Consider the following 16,829-nt stretch of genomic DNA (forward strand, 5'->3'; position numbering starts at 1 on the left):
TTCATTTCCGACGGCAGTCTATCTGATCCACCCATCTGTCTTCGAATCGCTCTTCGCAACGACTCCGCATGCCACCGCCCGTTCGGCACAGTGAAAACATATTCATTGTAGTCATGTACAATGGTGTTTTTAGCACTGTACAATGCGTATGTCACGTCCCTATGAGGATGGTTAACTTCCGTACACTGATGATCACGCAGAATATAATACCTGGCGTTCAGTACCCTGAAACCCGAATGACCTAACGTAGACAATATCTCAACTTGTCGCGGCACAAAATGGACGATATGATCCTTTAGTGGCCTGTCATCGACGTCATCTTGTTGTACGTGCCTAGAAATAACAATCTACGAAGGTTGCAGTAAGGACTTCGGGTATTATAAACGGAACTGCTTAGCACCCACGTTGAAATTTTTGTCATTCGGTTTGGCGAACGATATGTTGTAACCCTGATCCGCAGAGCCACGGGCAACCCCTTGCCATGTACTTGTTGGAAATTGCCATTAATTGATATTGTTGAACGATCTTCCCTAGTTTCGGCATTGTTGCAAAATGAGGGTCGGGATACGGGAGAGAAGCGTGTCGATGTTATCGACTAAGACTTTGGTAATGTCCATGTTGTTATACGTACAATGCCTATTTTTCTTGTTGTTACACAACCCAACCTCCCTTCTCTCTTTATATAAATGTACAAACTGTGAAGCCCGTTCCGTCCGTCCTTTCACTTTGCGGAAACAATGTTCGACAGGCATCAATGCAGCTAAAGCACTATGGACACAATGTAGCGAGCGCGTTGCAACGAATCGATTCTGCATGTTATGTTAGCGCATAATAATACACATGGCAGACAGCACTGGTCACTTGCCTGCCGGTTGGACCGTCACTTCGATTCCGTTGTCTTGCCTTTTACGACCGTCATGCTGCATTTTTAGGCAGCGTTAGTACGTATCACTGAGTCTCTTGTCAAAGTCGGAGAATTGTTGCAGGTACGATTGTTCCAATGATTGGCGCAACACTTTCGCAAATGCATCGGGAGACAGTCCGCAGTATTCTTTAGCATGTAGAAAAGTTTGAGCAGCTCAAAGGAGAATGAGGTCGTTGGGCGAAGCATTCAATGATTCTGCATTATCGGCTGCATCAAGCGTCTGACCTGCCATCATTACTTAGGGTCAGTGCCGACTCCTCGTATTCCCCAACCTGATCAACTGAATGACCCTGTTGCCTGGACGCAGGAATTAATTTGTAGGGTTAAGGCAACCGGCGCGGAATTTTTGTGGCTTGTTACGGCGCTACTCTGAACTCCTCTCCGTTGCCGTCCCCAGAAGTGTGTACCTTATCGGCATCTTGATGGTGATGGACAGCATGCAGAAAAAATGGTGATCGAAATATATAGAACGTCTTCTGCATATATGCCCTTTTTTATATAATTGTAGCATCGGTTACCTTACAGACCAGGCTGGTAAACAATTCAACCGGATTGTCGAATTGATTGAATTGACGGACAACAATCGGGCCCGCCATTACTAATCAACCAATCAATTCGAAGAGCCGGTTGACTGATGAAATTGACTGATTGACGGGCCGGCCAGTGGCAGACGCGTTGGATCTTTGGCCCACTACAATTTTGTTGCCCCTGACCCTAACCCTATGACCCGCCGCCCAACCATGTCAACACACGCGTATCTCCCGCTCCCTTGACCTAGCTTCACAACAACCACAACACGAATGGCTGAATCTACATCTATAGACCCCCACACGAGTGATTCAGGACCCCGTTCTACAAGCTCTGATCCTCCCGAGCTCCCCCCGATCATTCAGGACGACCCTGACACGGGGGAGATCTTCCCTTGGTCCAAATTCCCTGGGTTCGTCAAGGCTACGCGTCCGGGATCCCTCAACTCGTGGATCTGGCATTATGGCTACGATATTACCCTGCTAAGACTTCAAATCAGAAGAAATGGGTCTATCAATGCTGTACTTTGAAGGGGTCGACGCCGACATCCTTCTCAGCTGCAGGTCATGTCAATATCGAGCGTCATAAATTCACGACCAGCACTCCCTTGAGGATCCGACCCGCCGGCGGATAAGGAAGACGTCAACAGAGAGCCCGGCCGGGCCACCTGACAAGCAACGACGGATAGATACGCTCTTCATGGTGAATGCCGAGGTGCCACGGGAGCAGGCTTTGATCAATACCCTGAAGCTTGCGTTCAACCGGGACCACTTCCAGAAGCTCCTGATCAACTGGATCGTCGAATCAAAACTCCCTTTTCGAACAATCGAGCACCCAAGGCTCCGCGAGGCCTACATGTATCTGAATCCTCTCGTTGAGGACTCAAACGCGTTGGTTACTCATCCGACTGCCCGCCGGATTCTTGTTGACGAGTATAAAGAGCATCATGGTGCCGTCAAACGCCTCCTCCGCAACTCGCCCGGCCTCATCCACGTCGTCTTCGACGGCTGGAGCTCACGCAACAAGCATGCGCTCTACGGCATTACCTGTAGCTTCCTCGACTATCACTTCAAGGTCCGGAAAATTGTCCTCGGGCTGCCAGCTAATGGAACGGCACACAGGAGAGAATATCGCTACTGAGGTCATCGAAATCATCACTTCCTACGAAATCAGCGATAAGATCGGCTACTTTACTCTTGATAATGTTACGAATAATGATACGGCGATGGAAGCAAGATTGCTGATCACTTCAGTCTTGGAACGCGCCTGAACGCCGAATCCGTTGTATCGGCCACATCATCAACCTCGCCGTCAAGGCACTGCTATTTGGGAAAAATTATCAAGCCTTCGAAGAAGAGATTCCGGACGCTCAAGCCCTCGAAGTTGCTACCCATCGGCTATGGCAAAAGACCGGCCCTGTGGGCAAACTGCACAATATCGTGACTTGGATCAAATCAACCGTTCGGATACCCTCGCGCAGGCGTTCTTGAAGCTGCAGAAAGATTACAACGAAAGTAACCCTTCGAAACGCATCAAGGTCCTGCATTTTGTTTCTGACAACGAAATCCGGTGGCTCTCGCAGTTCTACATGATTGAGCGGGCGTTGAAGCTACGTAACTTCATTGAGGACTTATGCGACAATCAAGCGAAGGCATACTGCCGTTCGCATCGATCGAAAAAGGATATACCGCTGTGCCTTCAACCTGATTCGAAGCTGACCGATTCTGACTGGTCGATGTTACAAGAACTGCAGAAGCTCCTCTACTACTTCAACGTCGTCCTCCTCATCCTTCAAGGCAATTCAGTACTCCGAGACCGAGTTGACGGTTGCCTCAAGGCGTACGGCCCCATCTGGCATGTGATACCTGCCTTTGAATTCCTCCTTGACAAGCTTGAAAAGGCCCAGAAAGAAGAGGTTGAAAATAGCTACAGAATTCAGTGCCAGGCTGCAGTCAACTGTGCTGAGACCGACTTGATAAGTACTACCAACTGCTTGATGATTGCCCGGCTTATTACGCTGCCGTTGCCCTCCATCCGAGGTACAGATGGCGATACTTTGAGACGAAGTGGTCAACCCGGAGACCCGGAGGGCAGCGGTCCAACGACTATGGGATTAATTGACGACTTTCCGGCCGTTGCAATTGAAAGTCTCATTCGTGAGCCGATTCGATCAATATTCCGATACTGTGAGCCCTCCGTTGATGCCGGACCTCGACGAGCCTAAGGACCTCCCCGATGACGAGTACGAGCGTTGGCAGCTCAGCACGGCTACGGATATTGAGGTGGAGGACCCGTTGGAATACTGGTACAACAAGAGGTCAGAATACCCTCGTCTTTGTCAAATGGCCGTGGATATTTTATCCATCCCTCCCATGTCGGCTGAATGCGAGAGGCTCTTCTCGTCAAGTGGCCTCATGGTGACGCCTCTACGGTCACGGCTTGAAGCAACAACAATCGGGTTAGCACAGACAGTACGGTCGTGGTTGAAGGCCGGGGTCATTCTCGATAGCGTTTTGGACGTTCCGGACCTCGACACCCTGAATCATCGTGAAGAAGGGCCAGACCCGGTCAAGAACGACTTCAACGAGGAATCTGACGACGATACCGGGGCCGTGAGTCTGCCGGAGGACGGCGACGGCGGCGGCAGCGAGGTTGTTACGCTGTATGACTAAGTGCTGTATCAATTGTCAATTCAATTCAATCAATTCAATCCGGGCCCTCGATTGATCAATCCAACTGGCCATGACGGTTGATGACCGTCAATCAATTCAATCGGACTTTCATCAGCCTGCCTGAACCACGGATGTTGACGTTGATGAATGATTTTTATAAGCAATAGAAAACTATATATACTGGCCTTTCCGGGGGTACATATATCCATAATCTTACAGTGTTCGTATAACATCGTGGGACTGCTCCCCTGTGGACGGAGCAGGAAGCCATATTGTTTGTGGGCTTCTTCATGACTTGAGGCTCCCTACCGTCCGTCAACTCAGGAGGATAGTCGGTAGCACGTCGTTATTTAGGTAGGTAGTCCCCTATCACGTGATAGCCTTGAATACCCGCTGGTCCTAATTAAGGAATTTTCTGCCGATAACCGATATCGTCGACTATATGCCGATACTATATCGGCTAATATATGCACCTGCCGATATTATTCGTAATTTTATCGGCAAGGTTTTGACACTGACGATATCGTATCGTCGCCGATATCGTATAGACCGATATCGGCAAATCGGCAAATCGTCAACAGCACCTATAGCTGAGGTCTTCCATATCAGACAAGATGTTGTAAGGTGATGTTTAGTATATTGTAGTGATTCAATGGTGCAGCAGCAATGATCATGTCACCAACGTAGATATCAGTAGCGGCTTGAATTTAGTGAAGACGGACCAATCAGATTGTAGCTGATTAAAGCTTGCTTGCTTAACCGTAGCGGTGATTTCAAGATTGCAACTGCGCTATATCTAACGATATCCTTGATTGTGAGATTCAGTGATGCACATCTGATTCCGAGCATGTGAACTATAAAGCAAACTAATAGAGATACTTAATGAATCGAACACTAGTAAAAAAATTAGCTGTTAATTTTATAGATAATTTTGTATTTAATCTATGAATTTTAACAAAAAAATAGTAAATAGTTGTTATTATCAGTGACGAATTTAATGGCATTCTGGACATTGGATTCAGGGTCAGAAAATATCGCAACAGTTTTTCTGGACAGACATCTTCGATAAATTCAATGATTCTCTCCGTGTGAGATTCTGCTTCAGTTGGGTCTGCATTGCGAAAAAACGGTGTTGCGTCGGGAGTCAGATACTGAGGGCCTGCAGTACCGTAAATTGCACCCGGCCGCCCACTGACGTCACTGACGTCACTGCGTCCAGCCGCTCGGCCATCGCGGTCAACTCTCATGGGATTTTGTTGATTTTTGCTGCAGAACAACAATTCCTATTTCCAGCGCTATGTCACTATTGAAGCCGTTTTCGACTTATTAACGAAATTTTCTCTACTGCGAAAGCCGATCAAAAAAAATCCGGAACGCAAGTTTTGCGATCCAGAATGCGGTCTTGTGTAATTCACAGACTGACAGTGTATGTCTGAGCACAAATAAAAAAATACATGTTAGTTTGTTGATTTATAGAAAAGGGGGCGTGTTCGTCAGGGTTTGGGTTTTTGCAGCCCTGCGAATATGCGAATATTATTCGCATTCGCATTCGCAGCTGACATTATATTCGCTGCGAATAAAAGTTTATTCTTCGAATTGCGAATGCGAATGCGAATAGAGAAAATTGTATTCGTGTTCACCCCTACGGTTTTACCGTGCCTGCAGACAGGTAGAGTATGAATGACCTTGATCACCGCCACCTCTTCGTCATTCGGTGAGAGCGTAATGGATGAATAAAGCTGATTATGGAAGTACTCTTCCGGTTGCATAGAACTGTAATCTTTAATAATGGCTTACCCAATGTGACCGCGGACTTGTAATGAGTCCAGTGATTGAGGATTAGCCTGGCAATCGACGAAGACCTTGTTACAGTCGACATCGCCTTGGCCAATGACACCAGCAGGTGCTTCGTTTTGACGTGGTAGATTGTCCGCACTGAGCTCGAGGAGACTGCGCTGTGCGTATAAGTTGTGATGCGCTTAACAATAATTTGTTTAACTTCCTACATACAATATGGTGCGTACCGTGCCTGCCGAAAAGGCTACCGAATTTACATTAGGTTTTTCGGAGAAATCTACGGGCGACACCATCAGTAAGCAAATTTCGGAGAGTATTACTCAGCACGATGCTCTTTAGCCACCTGTCGTCAGGGGTACCGCCATTCTAAAAATGGGAACAAAACTCTAATTGAGCTAGTGTGATGTCACCTGCGGGTATAGCCATGAGCCTTTATATATCATTGCTGTCAACCTCTAATCACTTGGACTATTCTTCATTGACGACAACGTCTGTAGCGACTATGAAAGAAGTTATTGTGCACCCTTTACCGAGGCTCAAGACTGAAATTCGCGACGTACCTATTCCGGTTCCTGCAGACGACGAGATCGTTATCAAAGTAGTTGTGGCCGGAAGCAACGTCAAAGGTAGGGCAATCTCCTTCACAGGGTCATACAAGTTCGCTAAGTGAGCCTACCAGACTGGTCACATATCACCGCACTAAATATATCAGTCAACAGCGGGGATGATATCGCTGGAGTCGTGTATTCACTGGGGGCCTTTGTTCAGAAGAGTGGCGAGTTCCGCGTTGGAGATCGCGTAGCAGCGTTCCATCGTATGCTCACACCTGGAGGCGCTTACGCCGAGTACGCTGTCGCGCCTGCTCATACAACGTTTATCATTCCTGATAACATAAGTTTCGAGGGTGAGGATGACATTGCTTTCCTTAGTCGGCAACTCTTACTGACTTATATTGTTAGAAGCCGCAACGATTCCACTTGTCACTCTTACGGCAGCAATTTCCCTTTTCCGTCGACAGGGTCTCCCTCCGCCCTGGAGCCCCCTACCAGCAAGCGCAGGCCCTCTCCCACTCGTTGTGTATGGGGCATCTTCCGCACTCGGTACGTTCGCAATAAAACTAGCACAACTGTCCAATATCCATCCCATTATTGCCATCTGTGGGGCCAGTCACGGTGTTGTGGACGGCTTACTTGACTTTTCTCGAGGTGACAGGATAATAGACTATCGACAGGGTGTCGAGGCCATGAAAATGGCTGTAAAGGATGCACTGGCTGGTCTCGAAGCGAGGCACGCGCTTGACGCAATTAGTGCAAAGGGGACGTGGGTTCCACTTGCTCAAATGTTGCAGGGTTCCGCCCCTTCTGGTCCGTTTCAGCTTTCCGTCGTTGCGGGATCCAACCGTTACGATGAGGAAGATATACCATCCTCGGTCGAATTCCTCTATACTTATGTTGGCAGTGGACATTACGGTGCATACAAGCCGTCCATGCCAAAGCAGCCAAAGGACAGCGTCAAGTCCGACGTGGAATTTGCATATGTATTTTATCGCTACTTAGCACGGTTACTTGCGCGAGGCGACTTTTGCGGCCATCCATTCGAGGTGATTCCCGGCGGGTTAGCGGGCGTCGAGGAAGGATTAAACAAACTCAAGAATGGCGAAGCCAGGGGAGTGAAATACGTTTACAGGGTTAGCTAGAAGGAAGGAATTCAAAGAATGAGGTGAAGGTCGCTAAGGCGCAGTATAGTCAATGTGACGTAATCAGACCCCGGAATGTCTAGTCAATACAGCTCTAAATTAATATACGGTGCAATTTCATACCTCTTGGAAAATTCTGCGGCAGGCAACGTGACATGACCTCCAATCTTCCCGTATGCGCTTGAGGAAGTAGCTATATTATATTCCACTGAGAATACAGGTACGACTAGCTATGTCAGTATACAGGTACCAAACAAATGTAATATCAAGGAAGACAACTATCACAATGCTTCTTCTTGTGTTGGAACCGTAATAAACTATGAGCACTGCTTGTGAGTTTTCAGGGTTTCAGGGGTTGCGAATAAATATGCGAATAACGAATATTCGGTGAATAGTATTCGCAATTATATTCGTTGCGCGGACATCCTGCGAATAATATTCGTTATTCGTTATTCACAATGGGAAATGGTGATTCAAAGCAGCCCTAGGAAAATGAGTGTCACAACGAACAATCTGTGAAAATCCGAGCAGTATCTGCACTAAGTTATTGTGTCAGATGACATTTATCTCCAATCGCCCGCATTTATCCAGTGCGTGCCATTGATAGCTTGGTCGACGATGACCACCATGGCTGACAGAACACAGTTGAATGGCAGGTAGAAGAGAAATGCAATTGGGGGAATGCCCACAAATTCATTGACTCAACCAGGTAAATTCGCGTCTAGCATTCAAGCTGTTTGATCTAAAATTAGTTTTATTTATCTAGTTTCACCTCTTCGGACAAATACATCTACCTGAGCCGTAACAAGTCCCGGCGGAACTGCCGCTTAAACTCGTTCGTCGGTGCCTGGTGGGCGAGTGCCGTCCTTAATTGTTTGAGGCCAAAGGCATCTGCGGTCTGAACAAACCATTCAGAGTCGTATTTAAATGAATCCTTTATTTACTTATGTGACAGGGATAACTTTGCTTATTGTAGAAATGATAATGCGTGAAGCACATCCCGAAGTTACGTTGCTTTATTTTTGATTCTTGCGCTTGTCTCTGACAGAAATAAAAAGGAAAAATTTGTCCCGGCTGTCGAATTGTAGCATTGACGAAAAAAATTCTTTCTCTTGTCGATTCTGACACTTACAGATTTTTAGAAACTTGGCAAATTTTACTATGGGATGTCCCTCTGTGTGAGGAGTTGAGGAGTTTGGACTCTGTTACGCTAGCTGGATAGTTTACAATACTATATTTTAGATATTAACTATGAGGACTAGATGGGGACTCAGCCCAATCTTATATCCCTCGTGCCCCCGTCCGACCTCTACAATCTAAGCAATTTAAAAATAACCGATGACATCAGGGTTTAGACATTCAAATCAAGCCAAAGCAAGCCAATAAAAACTTTTGTATTACAAAAGGAAACCAAGCAACGACAACACATTTGAATGGAAGGAAGGTACACAGGGTTGATCGGGATAGGCGAGGCCAGCCACCCTTGAGCCCGGAAGTAGCCAGCAGGCCTCGGAGGCGCCGACGGCGCGGCGCACCTCGACGATCCTCAGGAACGGTAGACGAAGACGTACCAAACCAGAGGGGTGCGCTCCCATCACTGTCTCTCTTGTGTTCAGAAGAGAAACCTTGACTTGCATCTATAGAAACGCATTCTCTAGAGAACCGAGCCTATCTAGGAGAGGCAGTAAGTCGAGACTGTTCGGCGCCAGTGAGAATGAGAGAGACGCCTGCTTCGTCAATTCAGGATTTGGTGATGTGCAGAATGATGACGTATCGGCCGGTGAACCCACAACCGATGACGGCTCAGAGCAAACAGAGTATGATGAGCTGACAGATGTAGGATAGAAATTGTGAAGGTCGCAAAAGGATGCAGGAATGGGCTGACTATCGTCTGGCTTGTACTTCTCGGCCTCCCGTTTGGTCGCACGATAAGATTTTAACTCGGTGACTTCCAAATCATTAATCGCGTCAATGTCATAGACATTAGATGCAATTGAACCGGATGTAGATAATTGATCCACGCCTACCAAGGCATCGGTCTCGGTACACTGGACCGATAGCTTCTCAAGTACCTGATTGATACTAACTTTACCCTCGTTGTCGAGTAGAGAAGTAATACTGTCGCCCCGATTAATTCTTTGGACGAGCAACTCCATACCCTGCTGGAGGATTTCTACCTGGCTTTTGAGCAGCTCAACATAGAGCCCGGAGTAGAGCTTGTAAGCTGACGGTTTACGGTCCGTAAAGACACAGATTTTGTGGTCAGCGATGCAGCGATAGCATGGCTTGCTGCCGTCGCATTTTGCTTTCTTAATTCTGCCGACTATTACCGACTGTTTCAGATCGCTCAAAATAGGTACATACCGACATGCATCGCAGGCCTTGCGTACACGCTTACGAGTGCTGACTTCGGCCAGATGAGCGGAGTGCTGGACGCCAGAGGCTAGAGGGACAGTGCCGACTTCAATGGCGGAGGATTGCATTGGGTGCTGCGACGAGACTAGTGATGAGCCATGATGATGGAGACGGAATAGTAGAGATATTATATCTGAACAATGCGCCTTGTCCGCCATTGGACATTGCCTGCTGGAACTGTGAAGGGGTTGTTGCTACCGGAAACCGGACAAGGCGCTTCCGTGAACATGAGCGTTGCTTATCATGCATCTGCACCGCCACATGAGCCGCATCGGCTTTCGACACGGCACCTCTCCGAAAACCCGATGGCCGCCATAGTTGAGTGTTCAGGTGGTACTCCACCGCATAAGCTTAAGACAGCTAATTTTTCGCTAGGTAGCAATCGGCAGGCTGGTTTCGAGGCCATTGTCCGGTTTGCCCTCGCCTCGCACATTGCCGGTCAGACTGTAGCGCCTGTTCGGCAATCTGACACTCTGCCAACTGGAGGGAACATGAGCCCGCAAGTGACTATGCTATGCTTTATTTTTGTACTGGCTGCGCGGCAATGCATCGAGACGCTTAGTGTCGACAACTGGGGCGACCTTATTTCCTCCATACTCTGGCCACTGGGTGATATGTTACCTTGGCAGGTTAATCTGGTAGCCTCACATGATGGGGCGGCTGAGGATTTTGACTCGAAGTCGGGAAAAATGCTAGTAAATTTACTATGGGCAACGCTCGTATCGGTGACGCTAAGAGACCTACTGGGAAACGATTGTTTGCCAGATGTAGCCTAGTGTCGCTGTGCTACTTGTGAGACCAGAGTATGGAGGAAATAAGGCCGCCCCGACAACTTGCTGGAGAGCCACGCAGCGTGCGGCTGGACAATGACTGGACGCCATAGATAGTTTTCTTTGGGAAAATACTCTATTCAGTTCTTGAGGATAAATTTAAAAATAACGAAGGATAGCAATCTACCATCCCTGTTCACGGGTTTTGGTAAATACAAATAATATCCCTCAGCAGGCGCACAAGAATAGCGCGCACGACATCGTTCACGACAACATCCCAACATGATACACAACGTGCTCTTTTACCCAACTTGAGACGCAATCTAGAATCCATTAACTCTGACAAAATTCTGGATCTGTACAAAAGCCTTATTTGCCTCCAGATGAAGGTTAATGGCATGACCTGCGCCAGGTACGATATATGCCTGCGACCCTTTGCTGGCTGCAGGGTACAGCGCAGGCTGAACCATGACTGATTGGTCACTGGGCTCGGTGCAGTTAGCTTGACAAAAGATCATGTCATATTCCCCAATGACGACATCTACGGGACCAGTGAAGCAATCTGCAGACACGATCGGCTTGGTTACGGTGAATATCTCACCAAATGTCACAGTCTGCTTTGTTGACTCGTCTTGGGCAAAAACTGCAAGAAATGTCAGCGAAATACGGCCACTGATTACGAGGAATTAATGTACATACTTCTAGGATCAAATTGAGGATAGCGAAAAAAAGCAAATTGGTTTGAGATCGACGACTCTGTAACAAGATAACCGCTAGGGAGTGTTGGAAACCTTAATGGCTGATTCTGACTCGCAATGTCGAGGTTAAAGTCGGCAAATGTGAGCCCTAAACCATTTGTATTGAGGGAGAATCCTGTTAAAACAACAGCATCAAGATCCTTAGGATACGTGGCGGTAACTCCGATAGACTGAATAGAACCGAACGAGTGTCCAACACCGACAATGTAGTCAAAATTTTGACCGCCAAACATACCAGCGCGGAGAGACTGAATCAAAGCGTGCGCGATTTCGACTTGAAGAGACGATTGGACCACCTGAATCGGATCGGGGTGATCGGAAGCTCCCGTACCCAGACGATCATACGAAAACGTGGGGTAGCCAGCTGCAGCTGCGGCATCAATATAGCTATACCTCTTGGCAAAGTCCCAGTACGACTTATCGAATCCAATACCATGGATTAAGAATTGAATAGCTTTAGACGATTTTTTGGCCGACCAGCTGACGGGATAGCAAAGCTTGGCGCTAATATTGAAAGTTCCAGAGACGGAGGCATCACCTCCATAAACTCGAGACTGTAGAGATGAATTCACTGATAAGAACTCAACAAATGTCTGCGTCACCGCAAATTGGCTAGATGGTTCTCCGAAGTGAAGCTTTTCATTCGTACTTGTTGAAACGTTCACGGCGACAATGCCGGTAATGCAAATAGCACTTCCCGCAGCTGACAGAGAAACAACAGCATCCTTAAAGCCGTGAAGACTACCAGGGTGTAGGCCGGCAACGGGAAAAGCGGTTGACAAATTCGCAAGTATAAGAGCAGACGTGAAGAGTAACACGAAGGAACGCATGTTGAACCTATGAGATCGGTAGGCAACCGACAATGGAATACATTGCAGCGCACGACCTTAATAAATAAGCTTCCCATGCCCTTCACTTGAAATTCCGTCAATCTTCAACATCGTAATAAACAGACTGCCTCAACAAAGGCCAGTGGAGCCCATCTAGGGCCGACCCTTGTAACTAAGATGGTTGACGCCACAGGTACCGCCGACGCCACAACGCCGAATTCAAAAGACGCTGACCACATTTTAGGTTACGTATCACGTGTTGTTCAGGCAAACCGGGCGGTGATGGCCTCTCTAGACGGCGATTGACCTTCGACTGAAGTATATCACCGATAGGATATTCTCGGAAATCACTAACGGATTTCAGGTTTCAGGCTTAAACGCCAAACTGTCACACAAGGCCGGTGATTATGCATCCATTCTACGCCTCGGCAGCCGCGGCAGGTACTCCTTGACAGCTGCACGCTTGCGCTTTAGGTAATTCGGGTTTCGGAGACAAGTATACTAAGCACAAAGTTAACAAGAAAATTTTAAAGGAGGTTTGGGGCCTACGAGGGTGCGGTTACTGTGGCAAAGAGAATTATAAGCCGAAATACTATTGGGTTCACAGCTACCAGCTTCAGCAGGTACAGGGTTCAATAAAATTTGACTAATATCGACTCCACTATGTTTATGTCCATCATGTAGGATACTACCTTGGTAATTGCCACAATGGACCATAATTCATCCCAGTGCTTGTATAATCTCGAGCACGACCAGCTTTATGAATGCAAGATAACTCGCCTATTTAGCCATTTGCATCTAGGTTTCCCCTTTCCGTCCTCGACATGTCAGCATGGTCGACTGCTCCAATACACAGCATGCCTATACATGGGCAAAGTTGTGGAAATGTGTAGAACGCTCTAGCCTATGATCGTAGATTGTGTAGCAATGTGTAACGATGACGCAATTAGATATTCATGGAATGTCTGGAAGATTCCATTGTATGTCTAGAAGGTTCCAGAAGACAAAGTCCCAAGTATATATAGAGGTCATAGGAACCGGTAACAGTGGATCTGATCAACTAGGAGAACACGTAAGCTCAAAGAAGCGGAGCAGAATGAACCATGAAGCCAAGGAGCAGAAGCTCGAATCAAGAGGCGAGTACAAGGACATACGTGCAACGCAATGGTATAAAGAACCTACGATTAATCTACTATCATCCAATGGTTCTATTACACTACAACGTGTATAAATTAGTTAACGAGAACGTATCGGAAGCGTGCCTTTCCATCGTCCATCAGCTGGATGACGTCGTTCACACTTGACATGGGCTTGGTCTCAATCCAACTCTTAATATTCTTTGAAGCCACCAGTTGCAACATATCCTTCATCTCTTGTCGACCTCCAATCAAAGTACCAGCAAGGTGGACATCGTTGAAGATAAAGGGATTCAGATCAAAATTCGGAAGACCTCCTTCCGGAACACCACACTGGACCAAGGTGCCCCCAACCGTCAAAAGCTTGAGATAGTCTGACATAGGGATTGAGACGTCATTAGCAGTGCTGATAATCAGATCGATGGACTGCATATTGTTCTCCACCCATCCAGGCTCGCTGGTGGCAATGAAGTCAGTCGCGCCCATTTTCCGGATATCAGACTCTTTTCTTCGTGTACGAGAAATAGCATAGACCTTGCTCGCACCAAGTGCGGATGCAAATAGGACACCAAAGTGGCCGAGACCGCCAATGCCGACGATACCGACAGTCTTCTTCGGACCAGCGCCATAGCGCTTAAGTGGAGAGTAGACCGTTAATCCACCACAGAGCATAGGAGCCACAATGTCGCTGGAGACCGACTCGGGGAGCTGGAAAACGAAAGAGGCCGGGTATCTGCCGTATTCAGCGTAACCGCCGTAAGACTTCGAACCATTCGCAAAGCGCATGCCGTAGGTCCAGACATAATCCGGGCAATACTGCTCTTTACCCTTGTTGCACTGGTTGCAGTTCAGGCAGCTGTAGCATTGAGCGCCGACACCGACACGATCGCCACTATTGAGTGTCACATGCTGCGGGCTTTGACCATGTAGGTCTAGTAAGGGAACTTACACTTCAATCTCCCTAACGTTTTTGCCTTTGCGAACGACGGTGCCGACAATTTCGTGGCCGACAACGATAGGATAATCAGTCTCGCCCCAGCCAGAACGGAGCGTGTGAATATCAGAGGCGCAAACACCACTAGCCCGACATTAGCACTCGAATCCTGACCCATGTAGTAAATAGTCATACCAATGAGTGATTTTAATGTCAACATCGTCGTCAGCGAAAGGCTTGGGAGTGAACTCCATGAACTCGAGGTGTCCTTCCGCAGCAGTCTTGCCCTTTGCAACCCAGCCTAAGAAAGATGTAGGGATTTCCGAAGCCATATTTTGGTCCCAGGAGGAACAGTGTCGACTGAAAGGCACAAGGAAAACCAAGAATCCATGACCTTTAAGTACCCTTGGAAATACAGGTGAAAACCTTAACATGCCAGGATGCTCTCGGGCCAAAAATCGGAGTTACATATCAATGATTCTGCATTATCCGCTGCATCAAGCGTCTGACCTGCCATCATTACTTAGGGTCAGTGCCGACTCCTCGTTTTCTACATTGGTATTTCGGGACGGAACTAAGCACTACAATGAGTCTGATGTCCGTCGAATGCTTCAAGAGCTTTCCCAATGCCTCTGCGCGTCTCTGTCTTTCGGAAATATACTTTTTACCCTCAACGGCTGAAGAAGTATGTTGTTCCGCGCTAGCGTAGGGCAGTACTGTTCAAATAATTTATCATTGTAATATTTACCAGCTGTGGATGTAGATATTCTCAGGACAGGTTAGCTAAGTAAACGTACTGGGGGTTGAAAAGTAGCTTGTACACTTGCTCTTCTCATATTCCCAACGTCAAGTCTTGGTTTGGTCCGTTGTAAAGGAATGGGTTGATCCGACAGGTGAGATGGCTGTTGAGTGGCAAACTGTGGCCGCCTAGGTGGACACAAATGCCGGGACGCGGGTACCCATCGGCCTGCTGACCAATATCGGCTTGCTAAACCAAACCTCCGACTCTTCGGACTTGCTTACATTGTACTCTCATCGGATTAGCGTTTATCAGCTCAATCTATCTGTAAACCCTAAACCCTGAACTCTCTATTAGCTCTAGGCCGTCTAAAACCAGCTCATTTCGTGGTTTGCTTGAAGGATCGGCTTCATTGTCGCTAACAATAACATTGTAATAATAGAAAGGAGTACGGACTGTAATTCAGGTAAACGCCCGAATTGTGAAACGGTGGATTCCCGTAAGGTACACCAAAGAGAGATCTACAAGATATCCAGAAGATAGCGATGACCTGACGGCCGCACAGCCACGGACGAAGAAGAGAAAAGTTTGTGTAGGTAGTAGTTGCAAGCAAATCAGTCTACCACGGGCGACGCTTCTCGATGCTGCGAATAAGCGCCGTCATCAAGAGGAGTTCGACTCTGTGGAACAGAGCTACAAGTGGCAAATTCTCGAGGCTCATCTGTGCTGCGACAAATCCTGTGTAAATCCTGTCCAAATAATGGCAATGCTTGCTTTGTTCGTGGCCAAGAATAATTTTCCGATAACAGCCAAACGATTGGAACGAATCCATTAACATTTGGCATGCCACCATTCATTCGTTGCCGCCAGAACCATATCCTCAACTTCCTCCCCTCTGCAGAGTCCGTTTCTTGCTCATCCAAGCCTCCAACTATGTAAAATATAGGACATGAATTAGATTGCAAGCAAACAGAGATTTAAGCTTTTTCTTCGCTCCCAACAGTTCAGTTCCCCTTGGGACTTAGCCAAATTTTTTTGCCGCACAATTGTCCCAACGTACTTCCAGGGGCACAAGTGCGCAATATGATAGTGCGTCATCATAACTAGAACAAGTGCGTACGCGTGACGCGATAAAAAGTAAACCACCAGCGCTGCGCATTTTCGACCAGCGAGGGGAATGTCGTTAAAATTCAAGCCTAGGCACATTTATTATTATTTTCTATTTGAGCGGCAGTACGACACCCGCGGTAGAGGGTCGTAATTAGGTAGTATGGTCTAGCTCCATATATTATTATTATTTATTATGAGAGTTTAGCCGCCTACGAGCAGAGGGTTCCGCCCTATCCGAAGGTTCCATGAGGGCGTAACCCTCACATGAACAGGGTTCCACCCTATTGGAGGTTTTAGCCCTTAGATGGGTAGGGTTTGGGGCTCACCAAGTCAGGGGTCAACCCTACCGGGGGGTAGCCCTATACGCAGTTACCTCAGGGGGCCAGTGTATTTAGGTAGAATGCTTCTCAGAAATATTAATTGCATGTTCCAAATCGGTAGTGACTGGAATTCTCCTCGAGATACTGTCTGGGTCAAGGAATAGTAGCAGCATAAAAACCTGTTATCTATTTGAATATC

General features: G+C 47.3%; 6 protein-coding genes across 6 annotated transcripts; 2 read left to right on the plus strand and 4 right to left on the minus strand.

The window, feature by feature from the left end:
- Positions 1-301: 301 nt before the first annotated feature.
- On the minus strand, positions 302-478 carry V1508DRAFT_330008 (uncharacterized protein; the record flags this gene model as incomplete). The annotated part of the gene is made up of 1 exon (XM_066936637.1): positions 302-478. A coding segment is annotated over one exon (177 nt), but the record flags the coding sequence as incomplete, so codon positions are not given.
- Positions 479-1,675: 1,197 nt separating this feature from the next.
- V1508DRAFT_61386 (uncharacterized protein) lies at positions 1,676-2,068 on the plus strand. Its single transcript, XM_066942978.1, has one exon. The coding sequence runs from the start codon at positions 1,726-1,728 to the stop codon at positions 1,981-1,983; it is 258 nt and encodes an 85-aa protein (XP_066792303.1). The 5' UTR covers positions 1,676-1,725; the 3' UTR covers positions 1,984-2,068.
- Positions 2,069-6,390: 4,322 nt separating this feature from the next.
- V1508DRAFT_428222 (chaperonin 10-like protein) lies at positions 6,391-7,620 on the plus strand (the record flags this gene model as incomplete). The annotated part of the gene is made up of 3 exons (XM_066941775.1): positions 6,391-6,548; positions 6,602-6,826; positions 6,882-7,620. Exons 1-3 carry the CDS (start codon positions 6,425-6,427, stop codon positions 7,616-7,618), a joined length of 1,086 nt encoding a protein of 361 aa, XP_066792304.1. The 5' UTR covers positions 6,391-6,424.
- A 1,217-nt stretch (positions 7,621-8,837) lies between these two features.
- On the minus strand, positions 8,838-10,226 carry V1508DRAFT_428224 (uncharacterized protein). Its single transcript, XM_066941776.1, has 2 exons — positions 9,983-10,226; positions 8,838-9,934 (listed from the first exon to the last, which is right to left on the minus strand). Exons 1-2 carry the CDS (start codon positions 10,189-10,191, stop codon positions 9,256-9,258), a joined length of 888 nt encoding a protein of 295 aa, XP_066792305.1. The 5' UTR covers positions 10,192-10,226; the 3' UTR covers positions 8,838-9,255.
- Positions 10,227-10,924: 698 nt separating this feature from the next.
- On the minus strand, positions 10,925-12,585 carry V1508DRAFT_393650 (catalytic protein). Its single transcript, XM_066937974.1, has 2 exons — positions 11,503-12,585; positions 10,925-11,446 (listed from the first exon to the last, which is right to left on the minus strand). Exons 1-2 carry the CDS (start codon positions 12,389-12,391, stop codon positions 11,127-11,129), a joined length of 1,209 nt encoding a protein of 402 aa, XP_066792306.1. The 5' UTR covers positions 12,392-12,585; the 3' UTR covers positions 10,925-11,126.
- Positions 12,586-13,591: 1,006 nt separating this feature from the next.
- V1508DRAFT_442748 (chaperonin 10-like protein) lies at positions 13,592-14,894 on the minus strand. The gene is made up of 3 exons (XM_066942349.1): positions 14,657-14,894; positions 14,477-14,605; positions 13,592-14,419 (listed from the first exon to the last, which is right to left on the minus strand). The coding sequence occupies exons 1-3, from the start codon at positions 14,791-14,793 to the stop codon at positions 13,624-13,626; spliced, it is 1,062 nt and encodes a 353-aa protein (XP_066792307.1). The 5' UTR covers positions 14,794-14,894; the 3' UTR covers positions 13,592-13,623.
- Between the last annotated feature and the right edge of the window lie 1,935 nt (positions 14,895-16,829).

The sequence above is a fragment of the Lipomyces doorenjongii genome (assembly GCF_038497915.1).
Source record: "Lipomyces doorenjongii strain NRRL Y-27504 unplaced genomic scaffold V1508scaffold_147, whole genome shotgun sequence".
Taxonomy (NCBI): domain Eukaryota; kingdom Fungi; phylum Ascomycota; class Lipomycetes; order Lipomycetales; family Lipomycetaceae; genus Lipomyces; species Lipomyces doorenjongii.

Excerpts from the sequence above, each read along its gene's own strand:
- V1508DRAFT_61386 (XM_066942978.1), top strand. The coding sequence starts at position 1,726 with ATGGCTGAATCTACATCTATAGACCCCCACACGAGTGATTCAGGACCC.
- V1508DRAFT_428224 (XM_066941776.1), bottom strand. The coding sequence starts at position 10,191 with ATGGCGGACAAGGCGCATTGTTCAGATATAATATCTCTACTATTCCGT. Across the intron at positions 9,935-9,982 it reads AAGGCCTGCGATGCATGTCG|AATTAAGAAAGCAAAATGCG; the intron begins GTATGTACCTAT and ends AATAGTCGGCAG.
- V1508DRAFT_393650 (XM_066937974.1), bottom strand. The coding sequence starts at position 12,391 with ATGCGTTCCTTCGTGTTACTCTTCACGTCTGCTCTTATACTTGCGAAT. Across the intron at positions 11,447-11,502 it reads TCCTCAATTTGATCCTAGAA|TTTTTGCCCAAGACGAGTCA; the intron begins GTATGTACATTA and ends CATTTCTTGCAG.
- V1508DRAFT_442748 (XM_066942349.1), bottom strand. The coding sequence starts at position 14,793 with ATGGCTTCGGAAATCCCTACATCTTTCTTAGGCTGGGTTGCAAAGGGC. Across the intron at positions 14,606-14,656 it reads GACATTAAAATCACTCATTG|TGGTGTTTGCGCCTCTGATA; the intron begins GTATGACTATTT and ends ATGTCGGGCTAG. Across the intron at positions 14,420-14,476 it reads AACGTTAGGGAGATTGAAGT|TGGCGATCGTGTCGGTGTCG; the intron begins GTAAGTTCCCTT and ends GACACTCAATAG.